The sequence below is a fragment of the Salvelinus sp. IW2-2015 genome, linkage group LG2 (genome assembly GCF_002910315.2).
Source record: "Salvelinus sp. IW2-2015 linkage group LG2, ASM291031v2, whole genome shotgun sequence".
NCBI lineage: Eukaryota > Metazoa > Chordata > Actinopteri > Salmoniformes > Salmonidae > Salvelinus > Salvelinus sp. IW2-2015.
The window spans coordinates 15623188-15642073 of record NC_036839.1 but is presented as its reverse complement, the minus strand read 5'-3'; the positions used below and the strand labels follow the sequence as shown (position 1 = coordinate 15642073).

The 18886-nt window shown below is 40.5% G+C and overlaps 1 protein-coding gene across 7 annotated transcripts; it reads left to right on the top strand.

The window, feature by feature from the left end:
• Positions 1–3273: 3273 nt before the first annotated feature.
• On the top strand, positions 3274–18012 carry LOC111975367 (endoplasmic reticulum junction formation protein lunapark-A). 7 transcript variants are annotated; one of them, XM_024003660.2, is made up of 13 exons: positions 3274–3379; positions 4329–4426; positions 6795–6836; positions 7497–7684; positions 7789–7847; positions 8073–8113; positions 10384–10464; positions 10595–10646; positions 10739–10948; positions 13267–13372; positions 13566–13636; positions 13968–14162; positions 16965–18012. In XM_024003660.2, exons 2-13 carry the CDS (start codon positions 4400–4402, stop codon positions 17132–17134), a joined length of 1242 nt encoding a protein of 413 aa, XP_023859428.1. In that variant the 5' UTR covers positions 3274–3379; positions 4329–4399; the 3' UTR covers positions 17135–18012. The 7 variants fall into 7 exon arrangements, with proteins under 7 accessions (XP_023859428.1, XP_023859383.1, XP_023859392.1 ...); XM_024003615.2 differs by having other exon boundaries at positions 13551–13636; XM_024003624.2 differs by having other exon boundaries at positions 3293–3379; positions 4332–4426; positions 13551–13636.
• The last annotated feature ends 874 nt before the right edge of the window (positions 18013–18886 follow it).

Genomic DNA, 18886 nt, shown 5'->3' with positions numbered 1-18886 from the left:
AGGTTGTGTCACAGACGGCTGTGACCGGCAGACCCATGAGGCGGCGCACAATTGGCCCAGCGTCGTCCGGGTTAAGGGAGAGTTTGGCCGGCCAGGATGTCCTTGCCTTATCGTGCTCTAATGTCTACTTGTGGCGGGCCGGGTGCCTGCAAGCTGACTTCGGTCATCAGTTTGACAGTGTTTCCTACGACACATTGGTCCGGCTGGCTTCCGGGTTAAGCGAGCAGTGTGTCAAGAAGCAGTATGGCTTGGCTCCCGACCTTCGCCGAGTCCGATAAGACATGATCGTAACTAAAAATTGGATATCACAAAAAAGGGGGTAACGCCATGGGCCAGTAAAGTTTGAATACATTGGCCATGCAGTCAATCCAGCATGTCTTCTGCCGTGTTCAATACAACTGGAAACTTGGACATTTCAGACAGTGAGTTCAAGAAAACTGGGATAAAACTTGCTTCGACTGGGAAAATAATTTTGAACGGTCATCCAACTCGGAATTCCAAGTCGGAATATCGGGCCTCTTCTAGAGCCATCAAGAAGGACCGCCGCGCCACCTTCCTGTTCAAGTGAGCACAACCAGGTGAGTCCAAAATGTCTTGTATAATGCTGCATAAATTATAAAATATGCCAGTGGGATATGCATAAGCCAAGAAAGTAATACTAAGTGTACAGTGCATTCGGAAAGTATTCAGACCCCTTGACTTTTATCACATTTTGTTACAGCCTTATTCTAAAATGGATTAAATTGTTTTTTTCCCTTCATCAATCTACTGTACACACGATACCTTACAACGAAAAAGCAAAAACTGGTTTTGAATTTTTTGCAAATTTATTTAAAAATAAAAACAGAAATAGCACATTTACTTAAGTATTCAGACCCTTTACTCAGTACTTTGTTGAAGCACCTTTGGCAGCGATTTCAGCCTCGAGTCTTCTTGGGTATGACGCTACAAGTTTGGCACACCTGTATTTTGGGAGTTTCTCGAATTCTTCTCTGCAGATCCTCTCAAGCTCTGTCAGGTTGGATGGGGAGCGTTGCAGCACAGCTATTTTCAGGGCTGTCCAGAGATGTTTGATCGGGTTCAAGCCGGAGCTCTGGCTGGGCCACTCAAAGACATTCAGACACTTTTCTCGAAGCCACTCCTGCGTTGTTTTGGCTGTGTGCTTAGGGTCGTTGTCCTATTGGAAGGTGAACCTTCAACCCAGTCAGAGGTCCTGAGTGCTCTGGAGCAGATTTTCATCAAGGATCTCTGTACTTTGCTCCGTTCAGCTTTCACTCGATCCTGACTAGTCTCCCAGTCCCTGCCACTGAAAAACATCTCCACAGCATGATGCTGCCACCACCATGCTACACCGAAGGGATGGTGCCAGGTTGTCTCCACACGTGAAGCTTGGCATTCAGGCCAAAGTGTTCAATCTTGGTTTCATCAGACCAGAGAATCTTGTTTCTTATGGTCTGAGAGTCCTTTAGGTGCCGTTTGGAAAAGCCCAAGCTGGCTGCCATGTGTCTTTTACTGAGGAGTGGCTTCTGTCTGGCCACGCTACCATAAAGGCCTGATTGATGGAGTGCTGCAGAGATGTTTGTCCTTCTGGAAGGTTCTCCCACCTCCACAGAGGAACTCTGGATCTCTGTCAGAGTGACCATTGGGTTCTTGGTCACCTCCCTGACCAAGCCCCTTCTCCCCTGATTGGTCAGTTTGGCCGGGCGGACAGCTCTAGGAAGAGCCTTGGTGGTTCGAAACTTCTTCCATTTAAGAATGAAGGAGGCCACTGTGTTCTTGGGGACCTTCAATGCTGCAGAAATGTTTTTGTACTCTTCCTCAGATCTGTGCCTCGACACAATCCTGTATCTGAGCTGTACGGACAATTCCTTTGACCTCATGGCTTGGTTTTTGCTCTGACATGCACTGTCAACTGTGGGACCTTATATAGACAGATGTGTGCCTTTCCAAATCATGTCCAATCAATTGAATTTACCACAGGTGGACTCCAATCAAGTTGTAGAAACATCTCAAGGATGATCAGTGGAAACAGGATGCACCTGAGCTCAATTTCGAGTCTCATAGCAAAGGGTCTGAATATTTTGTGAATAAGGTATTCCTGTTTATTATTTTTAATACATTTGCAAAACATTTAAAAAATTGTTTTTGCTTTGTCATTATGGGGAATTGTGTGTAAATTGATGAGGAAATGTTTTTATTTAATCCATTTTAGAATAAGGCTGTAACGTAACAAAATGTGGAATAAGTCAAGGGGTCTGAATGCTTTCCTTAGGCACTGTATCTCCAGTGTTTGATTTATGGCTTCATATATGACTGCCATACACACCACTCAGTGCTAGAGACATCACTACAGAAACCCTGGTTGAAATCCAGGCTGTATCACAACCAGCCGTGATTTGGGAGTCCCACTGGGCAGTACGGAATTGGTCCAGCGTCTTCCGGGTTTGGCTGGTGTAGGCCATCATTGTAAATAAGAATTTGTTCTTAACTGACTTGCCAAGTTAAATAAAACAAAAAAAATGCACTATTCTGATTTTCTCTGTTGCCCACATCTTCAATTTTTAAATATTTAAATAATAATGTTCCAGTGTCTTAATGATGGAGGATAATTTTATATCCAGTTTTTAAGTAAACGTTTTTTTTAAGTGATTGAAGAGAAAAGTATTAAAAGAGGGGAAGTGAAGTGGGCGGAGTGCTGATTTGCACGTGGAGCTTTGCAAAAGGGGGCATGATTTGTTGACATAATTGTAATCCAAACCCAACCTTCATTTACTGATTGTGATGCAGTGAGGTTCCAAAAACCGTTTTAGAAGACACTGACTGACTTTGTAACCAAAATGATCCTATTTACACGTTGTAGTAAATTTTGACACTACAATAAGTGTGTATGACTCATATCGATGCCACAAAGATCATTTTCAAAGGGGTACCTTGCTTTTTAGTGTCAGTCGCTCTTTAACTATTCAAATGTGTCTTGCATTTTTATGGGCTGATTGTTTAGAAATGGAGGTATGGGGTAGCCACATTTGCCCACCTCGCGTGAGTAACTTTGTGTCCAATTACTTTGCACTTAGTAAAACAACATGCTCATATGGCAACACGTTACAGTTTGGAGGAGCCATTACGAGTTTGCTAAAAAAAATCACTGACACGAAGTCCCCTGTCACGTGGTGAAGCCAGCATGGCCAACGTTACAGCGTATGCGGTATTATGTGAACTCACATAAACCGACCCTGGATCTGCGGTTAGGGACACGTTTGCGTGGCTTCTGACGTCAGAAGTGGGTCGCGCGTGTTCTTCCGCCCCTAATATATAAGCAACAATATAGAGGTAATTTTGTTTCAGTCACAGATGAACTTCGGACATAAATATTGTCCAGGTAAATTGCTTCAGAATTAGTTGTAAACGCCAGTGTTAGCAGAAAAAAGTGTGTTCCTTGATATTGAATCGCGTTTTCGATTAAGTGTCTAGCTGAAATAGCGACTGCTAGTTTAAAGTTGCATGAAGCTAAAGTTGCTAGCTAGAACAACGATGGTTAGAACGCTGCAACTTGACACTTTTGAGTTGGTCAATTTAGTAGCTAACTAGCTAGTTTTCCCCTTCTCTGCAAGAAGGTCGAATTGGCTAGCGAGTTATGTCGTTTGATGTTGAACACCCTAGTTAGCTAGCTAAATTAGCTTGTGTATACTAACTCGTACTTAGCTAACTCCAACGCAGTGTGCCGTTTAGCTATTTCATGCACACATTTGGTTGTCTATGTCACAGTGTGCATTTTGTTTTTCTGGGCAATGTGAACGGTACCGTCAACCAATTTTAAGAAATGCATCATAAATTAAACGAGGTAATGTGTTGCTAACTTCACAGCATCTCGCTGTGGTCGAGCGAAGTTTCCAAATTTAGAGCGGTGCGTCTGCTGTAGTTAGCTTATTCGAGGCTTAACTAGAGTCTATACATTCCAAAATTGTTCTGTTATTGTGCCTTTGGACACGCATCAAACTGTTGCTTGCTCGCTTCAAAACATACGCTACACTCTTGATGAATCCTGGACAGGTAAACACATGCGTCATGTGACCCACTTTGGAATTAGCTAGCTAATGTATGTAATTTAGCCAATATGTCAATCAAGAATAATGCTTTCAAAAGTTGGTAACGTTATGGATCTTGAGTCCCACACTCAAGTGAATTCACAGTGTCAGTAAATTGGACACACACATGCATTATCATCAGCTACCTATCATCAGCTACCTTTCTTGCACAATAATTGGTTGCTTATATTTTGATTTGATAGGAATGTAGACTGAGATTAGCTAACAGTACATTTTTGTCAGCAGGTGAATTCCACTGGGGGCCTTCAAAAATCAAAGGGCTCTAAAAAGACTGACTCCATTTGGTCCTCAACATGGGGGTTGTAATATCCCGGTTTAGGGTATGTATTGCATAACCTGTGTTTTCCTCTCGGTGATATGTATCACAGTAGGTTAGTGGCACCTTAATTGGGGAGTGGCTGGAGTGGAAAAGTTGGAATTGTATCAAATACAACAAGTACATGGCTTCAATGTGTTTGATTCCATTCGCTCTGTTCCAGCCATTATTGTGAGCCGTCCTCCCCTCATCAGCCTCCACTGATGTATAGATTGAATAAGCATTAAATTATTACATTTTTTTTTTGGAACTCCGTTGGCTCTCAGTTTACTGTTTAGAGTTAGAGTAGTAGATTACACAAGGTGCAATTTTGAAATTTGGTTGTGCATCAGCAGTTTGCTGATGTTGGTCACTCAATTACCCATGTCAGCTAAAAAAAATGTAGATTGGGAAGTTAGTCTAGCCAGTTATCTAAACTTGTAGTAATCATGGCCTTATACTGACCGGGCATGTGCCCAGGGGCCCTGACCTCCAGGGTACCCCATTGATTTATTTCTTTTTCTTTTTGTCTGTCTCTCTGATAACATATTAAAGGAAAAAATCCTATCATTTACAGTGTTACATACCACTAATATGTGAGGACAATATCTTTTGTAAACAAATGTTTAATTTTGTCGTTATACTGTTGGTAGTAATGTGAAAATTGTTGTGGAAATCTCTTGCAGCTGAAGTTTACGACAAATCCAACAATGCTCTATGGGCTAGCTAGCTAGGTACGTAGCCACACGCAATAATACCAAAGTCAATATCCGCACGTGAAGTAGCTAGTTAGCTGTAAAATCGTCTAAAACTGCACTGTCAATTTAGGAGTCTATATTCTCACCATGTTCAAACTGCATTATGACATGGGCCAGTATTGAAATCTGACATGTATGATAGACGTTTTTGCTATCTTAAAGTCCTCCTGTTTACTTCCAGTGTAGTGAGCACAGCCTTATCATAATGCTACGTCATACCGGCCCAACTGCTGCCTGCTTAAACTGCAATAGCTCAGATACACACATGAAATGACCCAGGGAAGCGGTAGTTCATCGCCCAGAGATGCACAGTCTTTACTTTAGCATGGTATAAGTCATGGCAAAATTTGTGGAATTGAAGGAAATTAGATGTAAAACTGCGCTTTATTATACTTTTTTTGCAGTAAAACTTTCTCTACGCCCTATGAAAAAATTTGTATAATTGCAGGAAATGTACTTTAAATCAAAAAAACTATCCTGGGGGGAGAGCAACCAAATTTCACTTAGGGGTTGGTCCTAGGTACTAGTATTATGCATTTAGTTAAGAGTGAAGTAGTTTACCTGCACAAATGAGTTAGTTGCACAAATCAGTTGACTGCATGTTTGGGTATGGCTGTGGGGTATGCAGACCCGTGAGCCAAGCAGGCCCTCGTGAGTTCAAAATGTGTGGCCCCCACCCCCATCAAAGTTGCCCATCCCTGCTATAGAATGTATGGCGTAACTTGTTTGACATTTAAATAGTGCGGCGTTAAAGAAGTGCTCTGCAATGCTCACAAACACACTGAAGATCTTTCATTGGATGTTAAGTCGTGAAAGGGATTAGTTGACTCGGTCTGTCTACATTGCTTGGCAGTGTATATGTCTGAAATAACATTGTCATTTTCTTCTAGTATAGAGGAGAATGCGTGGGTGATACTCATTGGCCGATATGTAATTCAAGTCCAGTGATCGTTCACTTGTTGGAGCTCTGTTTAGTGCAAAATGTCCATGCATGGGACAGGAAAGATAAAAACCTCTGCTTTCACATGTTATGGCTTTGCTATTTAGCACTTCCTAAAAACAAATGCTGTTTTAAGGGGTAATGGACAATAGCATTGTTATCATATCAAAATGATAATGGTAAATCTAATGATGATACTATAGGCCTATATACGGTTTAGCAGACAATTTTATCCAAAGTGACGTACAGCAGCGAGTGCATTTATTTGTATTAGTGGCCCCAGCTATGTCCTGTAATGAACAGCATATTTTATACCTCAAGTGGAAATGCAAGTGCTTTTGAATGAAAGGTTTGTTCATCACAAGTTTGTTTAATTTTTTAAATTTTTTATAAATACTACAATGACTCAATACTTCTCTTGCATTTCTTCAAGAGAAGCAACAATCTGCACATATCTAGATGAATGGACAGTACTATTTTTCAGAAGTTGTGTTCTGAATGGGAACATTTGGTGGGAACATGCAGTACTTTGAACTTACGCAAACTGGAAGACAATGTAGGGACCCTCAAAATTCCAGAAAATAAGCCTATGCGTCAATGGTCATAACCTATGGATGGTACCTTGCTTTTGTAAAACTGAACTTAACGCAAGTCTTCAATCTCTAATTGTATCTCATTTATTTTTCTTTGAACAGACTAAGCCATCAACTGTAGAGGTTTTGGAAGGAATTGATAAGGTATGTGTTTCTGCTTTTTGAAAAAATATTTTTAGCCTCTACACTCCCTCAAGATGGCGTTGATCAAGAGTATTTTGGGAACTTGCTCTAGACTAGAGATTGACCTTGTTACATTATACAGACCCTGTCTCGCTCGATGTTTAGACCACTGGAACCAATGTCCAGTAGAGTGACAGACACACATGGTTCCTAGCACCAGCGGAGGATAGGTCGCTACGCTGTCCACCAACTGATATTTTTGGGGGTGAGGTTAATCAACACCGAGAACCAAAGGTGTTTCCTTTCCGTCTAAATATAAAGGAAAGATAAGTTGGTAATGCAGTCTGATTTAAGCCTGCGTTGAATACATAGGCTTTTGTCAAGATCACAAGAGGAAGGATGGAAAAGTCATATGTTTCCAAATGTTATGCCACAGTCCAGGTTCCAACACTTCTATTGTATTGATGTTTGGCTTTATGCTGGTTGTTTATGTATTCATCATACACACGAGGTACAGTATTGACATACTTGTAGCCATAGGGTTATGTTGGATAACTAAAAGTTCTGATATTAGTATTATAATTTGGGAATACTAAACTTCTTTTGTCAGTTTATAGTGAGAGAGAGCTGGGCTATATTCAATGTGGGTTTTTTGAGGAGCATGATCATTGTTTTTTACAGGATATCCAGGCTTGTGAGGAATGTCAAGAACTGTATCAAAAACAGTTGAAGTTATGGGTGTGGAGACTGCTTCAGTACTCATCTCTTCTTTACCTGATGGCTAGCATAATTGTGTATCTTTGGTACCTCCCTGAACAGATGATTGGAAAGGTCATATTGGTCCTTCCTTTTGTAGTATTTCCACTATTGTAAGTATAGCCATTTAAAAACATTTCTAATGAAATGGATTGCTATAACTACTAATAGTTTGTTACTGAACCTGCAATTGAGGTTCTAATTGTTCTTTCAACAGTGTATGGCTCCTTCGAAAGGGGCTGCGCACTCTTTTTAAAAGAAGAACAGAAAAAAACAGTATGTGCTTTGAACTTTATTTACCTCTGCCTCATCATTATGACACCACTGCTAATCTCTGTTATCTATACGTAGTCTTTTTTTTTACTGCATTGTTGTTTAGGGGCTCGTAAGTAAGCATTTCACTAAGGTCTGCTACATCTGTATTTGGCGCATGTGACTAATACAATTTTATTTGACATTCTGCTTTTGGTATAATCACTCAAATGTCATTTTTTGTTTCAGATGAAAAATTGGAGGACCTCAAATCACAAAAACGAAAAATGGTAAATTCACTTTTTCTCAGGGTTGCTTTTGATTGGGTGAACATCGTCTAGACTGCAATTCGATTCCACCATAGCTGATCCCTTATCTTTAAAAGGGTGAAAAACAATGTGGATCCCCTAATCATTTGTGAAGGTGTCATATGAAAGAGCTGAGATGTCTGCACTTCAAAAAATCATTATCCATTTTTACATCCTGTAACTTATTTTATGTGGGCTTAATCTGGCATTTTCCTCTATATTGAGATGAACACTTACAGGCTGTCGTACCTAAGTTTTGCAGGAGTCTACATGTGGCGCCTTGCTATTATTGAGCTTTTATAGCACTGCTTAAATAATTGCTACACCTAATAAATAATCTAAAATCAATGCAGGTAGCCATTAATTTGCATAAAGACTTTACTTGGTTAAGCACTCTGCTAAAAGGAAAGTGCTAGAAGGAAATAAATCTGAGAAATTGCTTGTCATCTCATGACTAATAACTTTCAATAATTATGGCTGATGGATTTTCACACTCCATTATTGAAGTAGTGCGTGTAATTCTTATTTTTCGTAAACAATTAGCAATATTTGGTATTTCCTTGACATGAAGTTGCTCAAACACCTGGCTGCTCTATTGGTTGCCGAGCTGAGGAGCGTCGTGCAGCATTGCAAAATGTTTATGCAGTACATAAAACGTTGGTTGTTTGCATTAACTTTGGTGTAATATCGCAAATTGACAGGGCTATTTTACCATTAAAGATTCCAGCTTTAAAGGCCCAATGCAGTCAAAATTAATTTCTGTGTGTTATATCAGATTGTACAGCTGATGAAACTAAGACTGAAAGTGTGAACATTTTTATCAGTGTTATTTCCTGATAGTTGCTTGTTGAAAATTCAATCTACACAGGACCTTCTAATCAGCAGTTTTTCGTTGGTGGGAGTTTCTGCTTTCCATGGTGACATCACCATGCAGTAAATTGGTTAATAGAACAATTTTTATTTTTTTATTTTTTATTTAACTAGGCAAGTCAGTTAAACAAATTCTTATTTGCAATGATGGCCTAGGAAGTGGGTTAACTGCGTTGTTCAGGGGCAGAACGACAGATTTTTACCTTGTCAGGCCCCCGAATTTGCTACACTCTTTAATTCCTGGTGTCGCAACCTCGACTGAGCTATATCCTTGGCCCAATGCGCTAACCACTAGGTTACCTGCCGCCCCACTATACCAAGAGTTACAAACCTCTCTGCCTACAGCTAGTTTTTTGTTTTCCCCCTCCCCACTCAAACCAGTCCCAGACAGCCCTAACAAAATTCTTTCTTGAGCAATAGTTTTGCCAAAAAGCTATTTTTCCCCTTAAAAAGGAAATATATCCCAATAAGGTACTAAATTTGTACCTAGAAATTATTTGATATTGATGTTAAAAATAAAAAAATGGCTGCATTGGGCCTTTTTAAAGGATGTAGGCTACCTACGGCTACTTTTATTTTCAAAACCTTCAACATTGCAGTGATAGATTGTTGGTCTGGCTGCCATTTTGACTTTTGTAGGTAGCTCATTTTGTGGAGTTTCATAAGACTGGCGAAGAAACATCTAGTTGAAAATATCAACATACTTCAAACACCAACGCATCATATTGATATGTTTAACATTTTTCCAGGCACTGTAAAGACTTGGGCCTGTATCCACAAAGCTTCTCAGAGTAGGAGTGCTGAGCTAGCATCAGTTTTGTCTTTTAGATCATAATGAATAAGATTTGTATGAACAGATCTTAGATCAGCACGCCTACTCTGAGACGCTTTGTGTTTATGGGCCCTGATCTGTGCAGATGCATGACAGGATAGATGTGGGTCGTAGGACCCACCTGTTTTTAAAACAGTTCATTATTTCAAGAAATCAATTAGTGTGTTCACTTGCTCTTTTTAATTTGATTAATGGTGATATGGAAGGTACGACATTAGTCATCATTGATGTCTTCATTACTCGTTGGATTTGAACAGAATTAAATGTATGGAATGGTGACGTGTCATAACATCATTAGTCAATTAACAGATCAAACATAAGCGTCTTGAATAGAAACCTGCGTAGTCAAAGGGGTTAACTGGAACACCAATCCTTGACTCAATACTCCAATGCTTGCCTGAAGATGAATACTATGATGTTTGACAGGTTTTTTTTTTTTTTTTTAATAACCCAAACAGGTGTAACAAATCAATGTGACTTTCAATTTGTGCTGTATTTGCCCTTTTCATTTCCTTTTACATTGAAAATATGAACTGTTTCTGTCCAACAGCTTCTAGAGGTGATGGAGACTGAAACATATAAAACCGCAAAAATTATTTTGGAGAGATTTGATCCTGATTCAAAGACAAAGGTGAGTATTCCATCTTCCTCTGAGCCCACTAATTCTTTGAATACCCCCCCCCAACGCTCTTAACCGCTAGTCTACCGGCCGCTATAATTAACCTTGAAAGTATCCTTCAAATCTTGTTTCCAATTTGAAGGTGCCAGAATCTATTCCAAGTGGAACACCTATGACTCCAAAACCTGGCCAAGGTAATATAGTTGGCTAGATATATTAAGGCCTTTCATGTGCTTGCGTTGCAGACCACTGATAAACATAATCCCTGCATTGTTTCCTCCATTAGAACTCCGTCAGCGGCATGTCACTCCTCGGCCCCCGGTGGCGGTGACTCCTGCTGCAGCACGTCCTCTTCTGGCACCAGGGGCCACCCATGCAGGACCGCCCCTCCACTCAGCTCCTGGAGGACCCCCAGAGAGAATCCTGTCGTCTGAGGCTGCTCAGCAGAGCTTGATGAAGAGGCCCATGACCCCTGGCACACCTGTTCCAGGAGTGGGTGAGTTAGCTGCACACGGGGACCACATCATAATGTGGTCGATTTTAAGGTGATTTACCCATCCCTGTCTCACCAGTCCTTCAGGGATGGGACTTTTTTTTTCTTTTTTTTAAACAGTACACGTATGACAGTTTGTTTTACAAATGGTAGTTATGACCAATTAAGTGTAGTATTTGAATCCAATATGGTAGGGTTTGCCGTAAAACAAACCGAAGGTCAAGCTTGCTCCAGAGAAGAAGCGATAATGGTTAACAAAGTCAATAGGTATGAAATTGTACCTAGATTTTAGGGCCATTTTCAGCATCAAATTTGTTCCAATTCAAAACAAATTTAAAGTATTTTCATTAAGATTTCTCACAACCAAGGGTGATTCCAAACTAAACCTGACACTAGCCAGGTTTCTATCAAACCTTTTTATGCGAGTGAAGTACATGTAGGATTAAAAGAAGTCATGACAGGCCTGAAGGAAACAGCAGACTTGTCATTAAACTTTCCAAATGTAGACAAAACAAAATACGCTAGACAAGGTGGTGTCTTTTTGTCTGTAAAATTAATTATGTAATAAAGTCACGTGATGATATGTTGTGTGGTAATCACACGACAACTCTGGAAAGCTTTTTCTTTATTAGGCTACGGATTAAATTATACTGAACAAAAATATAAACGCAACAAGTGAAGTGTTGGTTTCATGAGCTGAAATAAATGATCACAGAAATGTTCTATACGCACAAAAAGCTAATTTCTCTCAAATTGGGCACAATTGTTTACATCCCTATTAGTGAGACTTCCCATTGACAAGATAATCCAACCACCTGACAGGTGTGTCATATCAAGAAGCTGATAAACTGCATGATCATTACACAGGTGCACCTTGTGCTGAGGACAGAAGGCCACCATAAAATCTGCAGTTTTGTCACACAACACAATGCCACACTTTTGAAGCTGCGTGCAATTGGCATGCTGACTGCAGGAATGTCCGCCAGAGCTCTTGCCAGAGAATTTAATGTTAGTCTTTTTACCATAAGCTGCCTACAATGTCGTTTTAGAGAATTTGGCAGTACGTCCAACCAGCCTCACAACTGCAGACCACGTGTAACCAAGCCAGCCCAGGACATCCACATCCGGCATCTTCACATGCGGGATTGTCTGAGACCAGCCAACCGGACAGCTGATGAAACTGAGGAGTATTTCTGTCTGTAATAAAGCCCTTTTGTGGGGGGGGGACTAATTCTGTTTGCTATGCCCTCCCAGGCCCACCCATGGTTGCGCTCCTGCCCAGTCATGTGAAATCCGCTGTTGGCTAGAGCACATGCGCGAAAACCAGCGTGGGCTCATTCGCTTCCCAACACATTTGTTGTGACAACCAGTAGTAGAGTTGAAAAATATGATTTGAAACCATTTAACTTGTATTTTTTTTATTAGGTACATAGGAATTTAACCGCAGAAGTAATTTTTATGTGCACTACATCAACACGCACAACCATTTATCCACAACAAGTCAGTTTGATGGGTCATCTCGTGGGAAAACGCCTATGTAGTTTTTATGCAGATTTTACAATCTTTTACAACATTAAAATCTGTCGCCCATTGGATGGAAACCTAGCTACTGTCAGTTTATGTTAAGTGTATATTTACTCTTATGTAAACATGTGGTCTGGCCTTGGACACTTCATAGGAAATGCGAAAGAGGGCAAACCGTTAAAGACTGTTTGCTTTCCCAGAGAAAGCAACATGGTGTAATTGCCATGTGGAATGCCAACTGAGGTGTACAAGAGCCAAGATCACTTTAACTATGATTAATTAGGTAGGCTGGCATTTGTTCTCTGGGCATTGGTACTGAAATCTTACTAAATGCCTTTCTAATGCCAGGTAAAATTGCGTTTGGCATGGGCACACCATGCAAATGTTTCATATGGCTCGAAACTCAGGCACTTTTGTGGAAAATTGAAAGTGAAAAGCAATTTGATAGAAAGAGTCACCACAGAGTTTCCATATGTTGGTAAATGAATAAGCAGCAGGAAGCTGAGACTTTGCCAAGTCTCCCAGAAATGACCAGTCATCTTCCTATGATTGCTCTTGATGTTAGATTATATTAATTACTGCTCAGCAACACAGCAGGGATTCTCGTTCAAGTGCTTTGCAAGTGAGATCCATTTCCAAGTCATTATTAAAACCTGTCCGTATCAACCGTTTATCATGGTCCTCTGCCGCTAACTGTAGCTTTGTCTGTTTTCTTCTCCTCTGGCACAGTGTGACGATTTGTGTTTTGAGACCACAGACTTTGTGCAGCTAATGTGCATGTGTGTCTGCCATAACAGGAATGCACCCTCCAGGCCCACCCTTGGCCAGACCTGTTCTCCCCCGGGATAGAGGCACCATGGACAGGGTTATTGAGTACTTTGTTGGCGATGGCCCTCAGAATAGGTAAAATGTAGCTTTCGCTTGTGTCACCCAAATATTTGCTTTTGGAAATCAAATGTATTTGTGCCGATGTAAGCGCTATAGGAATTTAGTTAAATGTATTTCTAGTGACAATTGCTACATTTTTTAAAACCAGCAAAATTATCTTTATTAATTTCATTGCATGTATGCATTCTAACAGATTTTCTCCCTCCAGATATGCCCTCATATGCCAGCAGTGTCTCACCCATAACGGCATGGCATTAAAAGAGGAATTTGAATATGTTGGTAAGATTTAGAGAAACACGACTCTGTCAGTCTCCATCAAACACTGCGCCTTCATTTGCCCTCTAGCATTTGGCAGTGCCGTATATCATCAAGCTCTTAAAAGCCTCTGCCACTACCAGCCTCTGTAAGCAAAAAGAGCCCATCTAGATTGACTATGCAAACGAGTGTAACCCATCGATCTGATGAGTTTATGCGTCTTTGACTCAATTCTTCTTGGAATATCATTGGTTTCATTTTCATTATACATGAATCTGTGTCTACTTGGAAATGTATGACTATCATTCAGTTGACAGTGCGCTTTGGGCATGGTGGTTTATGTGTCTCGTTTCAGCCTTCAGATGTGCATATTGTTATGTCCTGAATCCTGCGAGAAAGACCAGACCCCAAGCCCCCCGACTCTCTGAGGTCACTGCTGAGGCAAAGACGCCCTCACACGCACCCATACCAACATCGCCAACACCCGTAGAACCAGCACCCGTAGAACCAGCACCTGCCCCTGAAGCTGATGAGAGCCCCGCTACTGCAGGTATGTCTCTGCGCAACCTCATCATTTTTGTTCCCAAATATAGATGTTCACACGGCTACTTAGCTCAACAAGATACTTCTGCATATATAGTCAATATAGAGTTCAACACGGCTACTTAGCTCAACAAGATACTTCTGCATATATAGTCAATAGATGTTCACACGGCTACTTAGCTCAACAAGACTTCTGCATATATAGATGTTCACACGCTACTTAGCTCAACAAGATACTTCTGCATATATAGATGTTCACACGGCTACTTAGCTCAACAAGATACTTCTGCATATATAGATGTTCACACGGCTACTTAGCTCAACAAGATAACTTCTCATATATAGATGTTCACACGGCTACTTAGCTCAACAAGATACTTCTGCATATATAGATGTTCACACGGCTACTTAGCTCAACAAGATACACTATATATGCAGAAGTATCTTGTTGCGCTAAGTAGCCGTGTGAACATCTATATTGACTATCTATGCAGAAGTATGTGGACACAACTTCAAATGAGTGAATTTGGCTATTTCAGCCACACGGGTGTTTAAAATCTAGCGCACAGCCATGCAATCGCCGTAGACGAACTTTGACCGTAGAATGGCCTCAATGAAGAGCTCAGTGACTTTCAACGTGGCACCGTCATAGGATGCCACCTTACCAACAAGTTAATTTCTGTCCTGCTAGAGCTGCCCCGGTTAACTGGAAGTGCTATTATTGTGAAGTGGAAACATCCAGGAGCAACAACGGCTCCGCTGCGAAGTGGTAGGCCACACAAGCTCACAGAACGGGACCGGCGAGTGCTGAAGCTCGTAAAAATTGTCTGTCCTCGGTTGCAACACTCAATATCGAGTTTCAAACTGCCTCTTGAAGCAGCATCAGCTGTTCGTCGAGAGCTTCATGAAATGGCTTTCCATGGGCCGAGCAGCTGCACACAAGTCTAAGATCACCATGCCCAATGCCAAGCATTGGCTGGAGTGGTGTAAAGCTCGCCGCCATTGGACTCTGGAGCAGTGGAAATGCCTTCTCTGGAGTGATTAATCACACATTCCCATCTGGCAGTCAGACAGACATATCTGCGTTTGGCAGATGCCTGTTGAAAGTTACCTGCCCCAATGCATAGTGCCAACTAAAGTTTGGTGGTGGACTAATGGTCTCGGATTGTTTTTCATGGTTCGGGTTAGGCCCCTTGGTTCCAGTGACGGGAATCTTAACGCTACAGCATACAATGACATTCTAGGCGATTTTGTGCTTCTAACTTTGTGGCAACAGTTTGGGGTAGGCCCTTTCCTGTTTCAGCATGACAATGCTCCCATGCACAAACAAGGTCCATACATAAATGGTTTGTCGATCTGTGTGGAAGAACTTGACTGGCCGCCAGCCACTGATTTAAAAAAATAAAAAATAAAATAATAATAATAATAATAAAAAATAAAATATCTACCACCCACTCAGATTTTTTTAGTAGCCCAAATAAAAAAACATTCACACATTACACCAACAAAACACAAGCGGATGAGCATGCGTTGCAATGTTTCTCAAACGTATAACTAGGCAGGAGTAATGTGGTATATTGTTTAATTACATTTAACCAAAATATCAGATGAGACACATGTTCACCTGCCCCTTTAACATCTTCGGTGACCACCCCACCCCCACGGGACGGTTGAACTAAAGTGATTAGCATGAGGTTGTGAGTAACAAGAACATTTCCCAGGACACAGACATATCTGATATGGGCAGAAACCTTTAACAAGAATTTATCTAACTGCTCTGTTCATTTTACAGTAGCTATTACAATGAAATAATACCATGCTATTGTTTGAAGAGTGCACGGTTATGTACTTGAAAATGTATCAATAAACCAGTTAGGCATATTTTGGGCAGATTTGATACAATTTGAACAGTAATGAAATGTTTCATTGGATCAGTCTAAAACTATGCACATACACTGCTGCCATTTTAGTGCCCAAATTCCAAATTGCGCCTAAACTGGAATAATACATTGTGGCTTTTCTCTTGCACTTCAAAGATGATGTAACAAAAAAAAAAATCTTTGTATTATCTTTTATCAGATCTAATGTGTTATATTCTCCTACATTAATTTCACATTTCCACAAACCATTTGAAAGGAAACACTTGAAGTATTAAGAATATGCATATCCTTGCTTCAGGTCCTGAGCTACAGGCAGTTAGATTTGGGTTTGTCATTTTAGGCAAAACATTTTTTAAAGGGTCTGATCCTTAAGAGGGCGAGAGTTTACTGTGGTAATGATACTCGTCATGCTTGTGCCTGTGAGATTGAGTCCAACTAGAAGCCGCTTTGTCTTCTCTTCCCAAACAGTTGATACTCAGACATTGAAAAACAACCTAGCTTGTAAATAACCAAGAAACAGGACAAATTCTCACTTCAGTAGACTTTTGTTTAAAGTAAATTAGACCAACTTTTACACCTGTGCGCAGCGCTACTAAAAATGTGTTTCCCGCTACAGCGGGAAAAAAATGATAATTTTGCTAAAATGTGATCATACTTGACTATTTTTTTTATTTTTAAATTTACATTTACATTTAAGTCATTTAGCAGACGCTCTTATCCACAAATGCAAGTGAAATGGTGACACTGGAGCCCTGACCACCTGCCAAATGTGGGTGGACTTTAGCATTGGCAGCTAAGATGTCTAAAGTCCACCAACATTTGGCGGGTGGCCAGTGTTCATTTTAGGCCCTGATTGGCAGAATGTCCTAATTGTCTTCATTGCTTAATTTCTTAAATGCCTGTAAATTGAATTGATCCTCAATTTTTAGTTGCTGAGAAGCAGCCTACTCCCCCAGCTGAAGAGGAGATCCAGGAGTTGGTGACTCTGACCACAGATACTGCCCCAGAAACAGAAGTGGCAGGAACTTCACAATCTCTGCAACTCACCCCAGTGAAGTCAGACGGGGAGCTGGAAGTATCAGACATGGAGGTTGAATAGAATGTAATTTCAACACATTCATTAATGCTAGAGCTATATTCTTCTTTTTTTGGGGGGGGGGGTGTTCTTTCTGTTTTTAAAGTAAACTTAATAATGGTTAGACTAATGCTGTGAGGTAGAATGGCAGAATAACAGGCAAAGGGTTTGGTATTAACTTAAAGGTATTTTCTTGTCAGTTGTCATGATACCAATATGAATTTAATGATTGGAATAAAAATGAACAGCCAACACTTGAGATTTTACGTCATGTCCACGGTACTTTCATGAACTGTACTTTCACTTCTATACATTAAGCAACAGCACACTTAGTTCAGCTAAGCGTTTAGCGTTGACGCACATATTTAGTGTGTTCTACATAAGCGGATAAGCAATTTCCCACATTACTACTGTATTGTATTTGTGACTCGTCTATATCCATCTTGTCTACAGGCATGCAAGATGATGATGATAATAACGAGCTAAAATCTAGCTAAGCAGTTTGAGTTGCTGCACATATGTAGAATGAGGGTTTCTTTTTTTATTTAAGTAATTTGCTACATTGTTTTAGTAGTTTGTCTTTTGACTGAATGTCTTACAATGTCTACAGAAGTGCAAAAAATGTCCTGTCTGGTGTGATATGAAATAATTTTAGGAGGCAGATATTTATAGATACTATGGTGTACGTTAGTGCCTTTTTAACAGTATTGACTAGGTTTTTGGGTAGTCCTAGTACAATGGGACTAACCACATGTTTACACGGTAATAGTACAGTCATAGTAGTACTTATTTATTGCTTATGAGGAGAAATGAAGATGTATTGCTGTCCTCTGCACCCGAGTGCCTTGATGCGTTTTATGTTTCCACTTTGAAATGAATAAAGACTTGAGTCATTGTCTGCATGCGTTTGAAAATGCCAGTTTCATGTGACCATGCTATTGGAGTTAAAGTTTTAATCTCCATTGTCTCAGGCTCCCAGAGTTCATTGTTGAGAAGGATGTACTGCTGATTTCTGAAGCACCCATTCCAAAAGGTACACTATATTTACGAAAGTATGTGGACTCCCCTTCAAATTAGTGGATTTGGCTATTTCAGCTGCATAAAATCAAGCACATGGCCATGCAATCTCCATAGTCACAACATTGGCGGTAGAATGGCCTTACTGAAGCGCTCAGGGACTTTCAACGTGGCATCGTCATAGGATGCCACCGATCCAACAAGTCAGTTAGTAACATTTTTGGATATCAATCAGAGGTAAGAATATATTGAAGGCTAGCTGTACTGGGTGCGGATGACTGAACTGCTCACTTTTGTGTCTGTCTGCAGGTATACAGACGAGGCATACAAAGGTAGTTCAATTGGTATTTTTTGCAGATCACATTTACCATGCTCCTCCCTTACCTCTTCAATGAATATCCCATAGGCCTCTACATTATGGACAAGGTATGTTTATGGACAAGGTATGTGTATGAAAACCATTATCGATTCTTTTTTTTTTAATTCACATTTACCACAACCAAGGTATGAATTCTGTCGTGTGCATGTTTTGTTATTCATCTGTATAATAATCCNGCTTCTGATAAATATAACAGGTAACCTGTTCGATCACCATGCACTACAAAATCATTCTGGCTATGGATACGGAGAACATCAACACGCCAGAGAAAATACCCATTGGACTTGGGGCTCTGCCGGTAGTTTACCTCATATTTAGATTTTTTAAATTCTGCTTTGCCACTAAAATCACAAGCACTGACAACTAAAGTATTGTGTTAT

Bases quoted from the DNA above. Each gene is read 5' to 3' on its own strand.
- LOC111975367 (XM_024003615.2), top strand. From the start codon at position 4,400: ATGGGGGTTGTAATATCCCGGTTTAGG. The intron at 4,427-6,794 runs GTATGTATTGCA...TTCTTTGAACAG, and splicing joins TTGTAATATCCCGGTTTAGG to ACTAAGCCATCAACTGTAGA. The intron at 7,848-8,072 runs GTATGTGCTTTG...TTTTTGTTTCAG, and splicing joins AAGAAGAACAGAAAAAAACA to ATGAAAAATTGGAGGACCTC.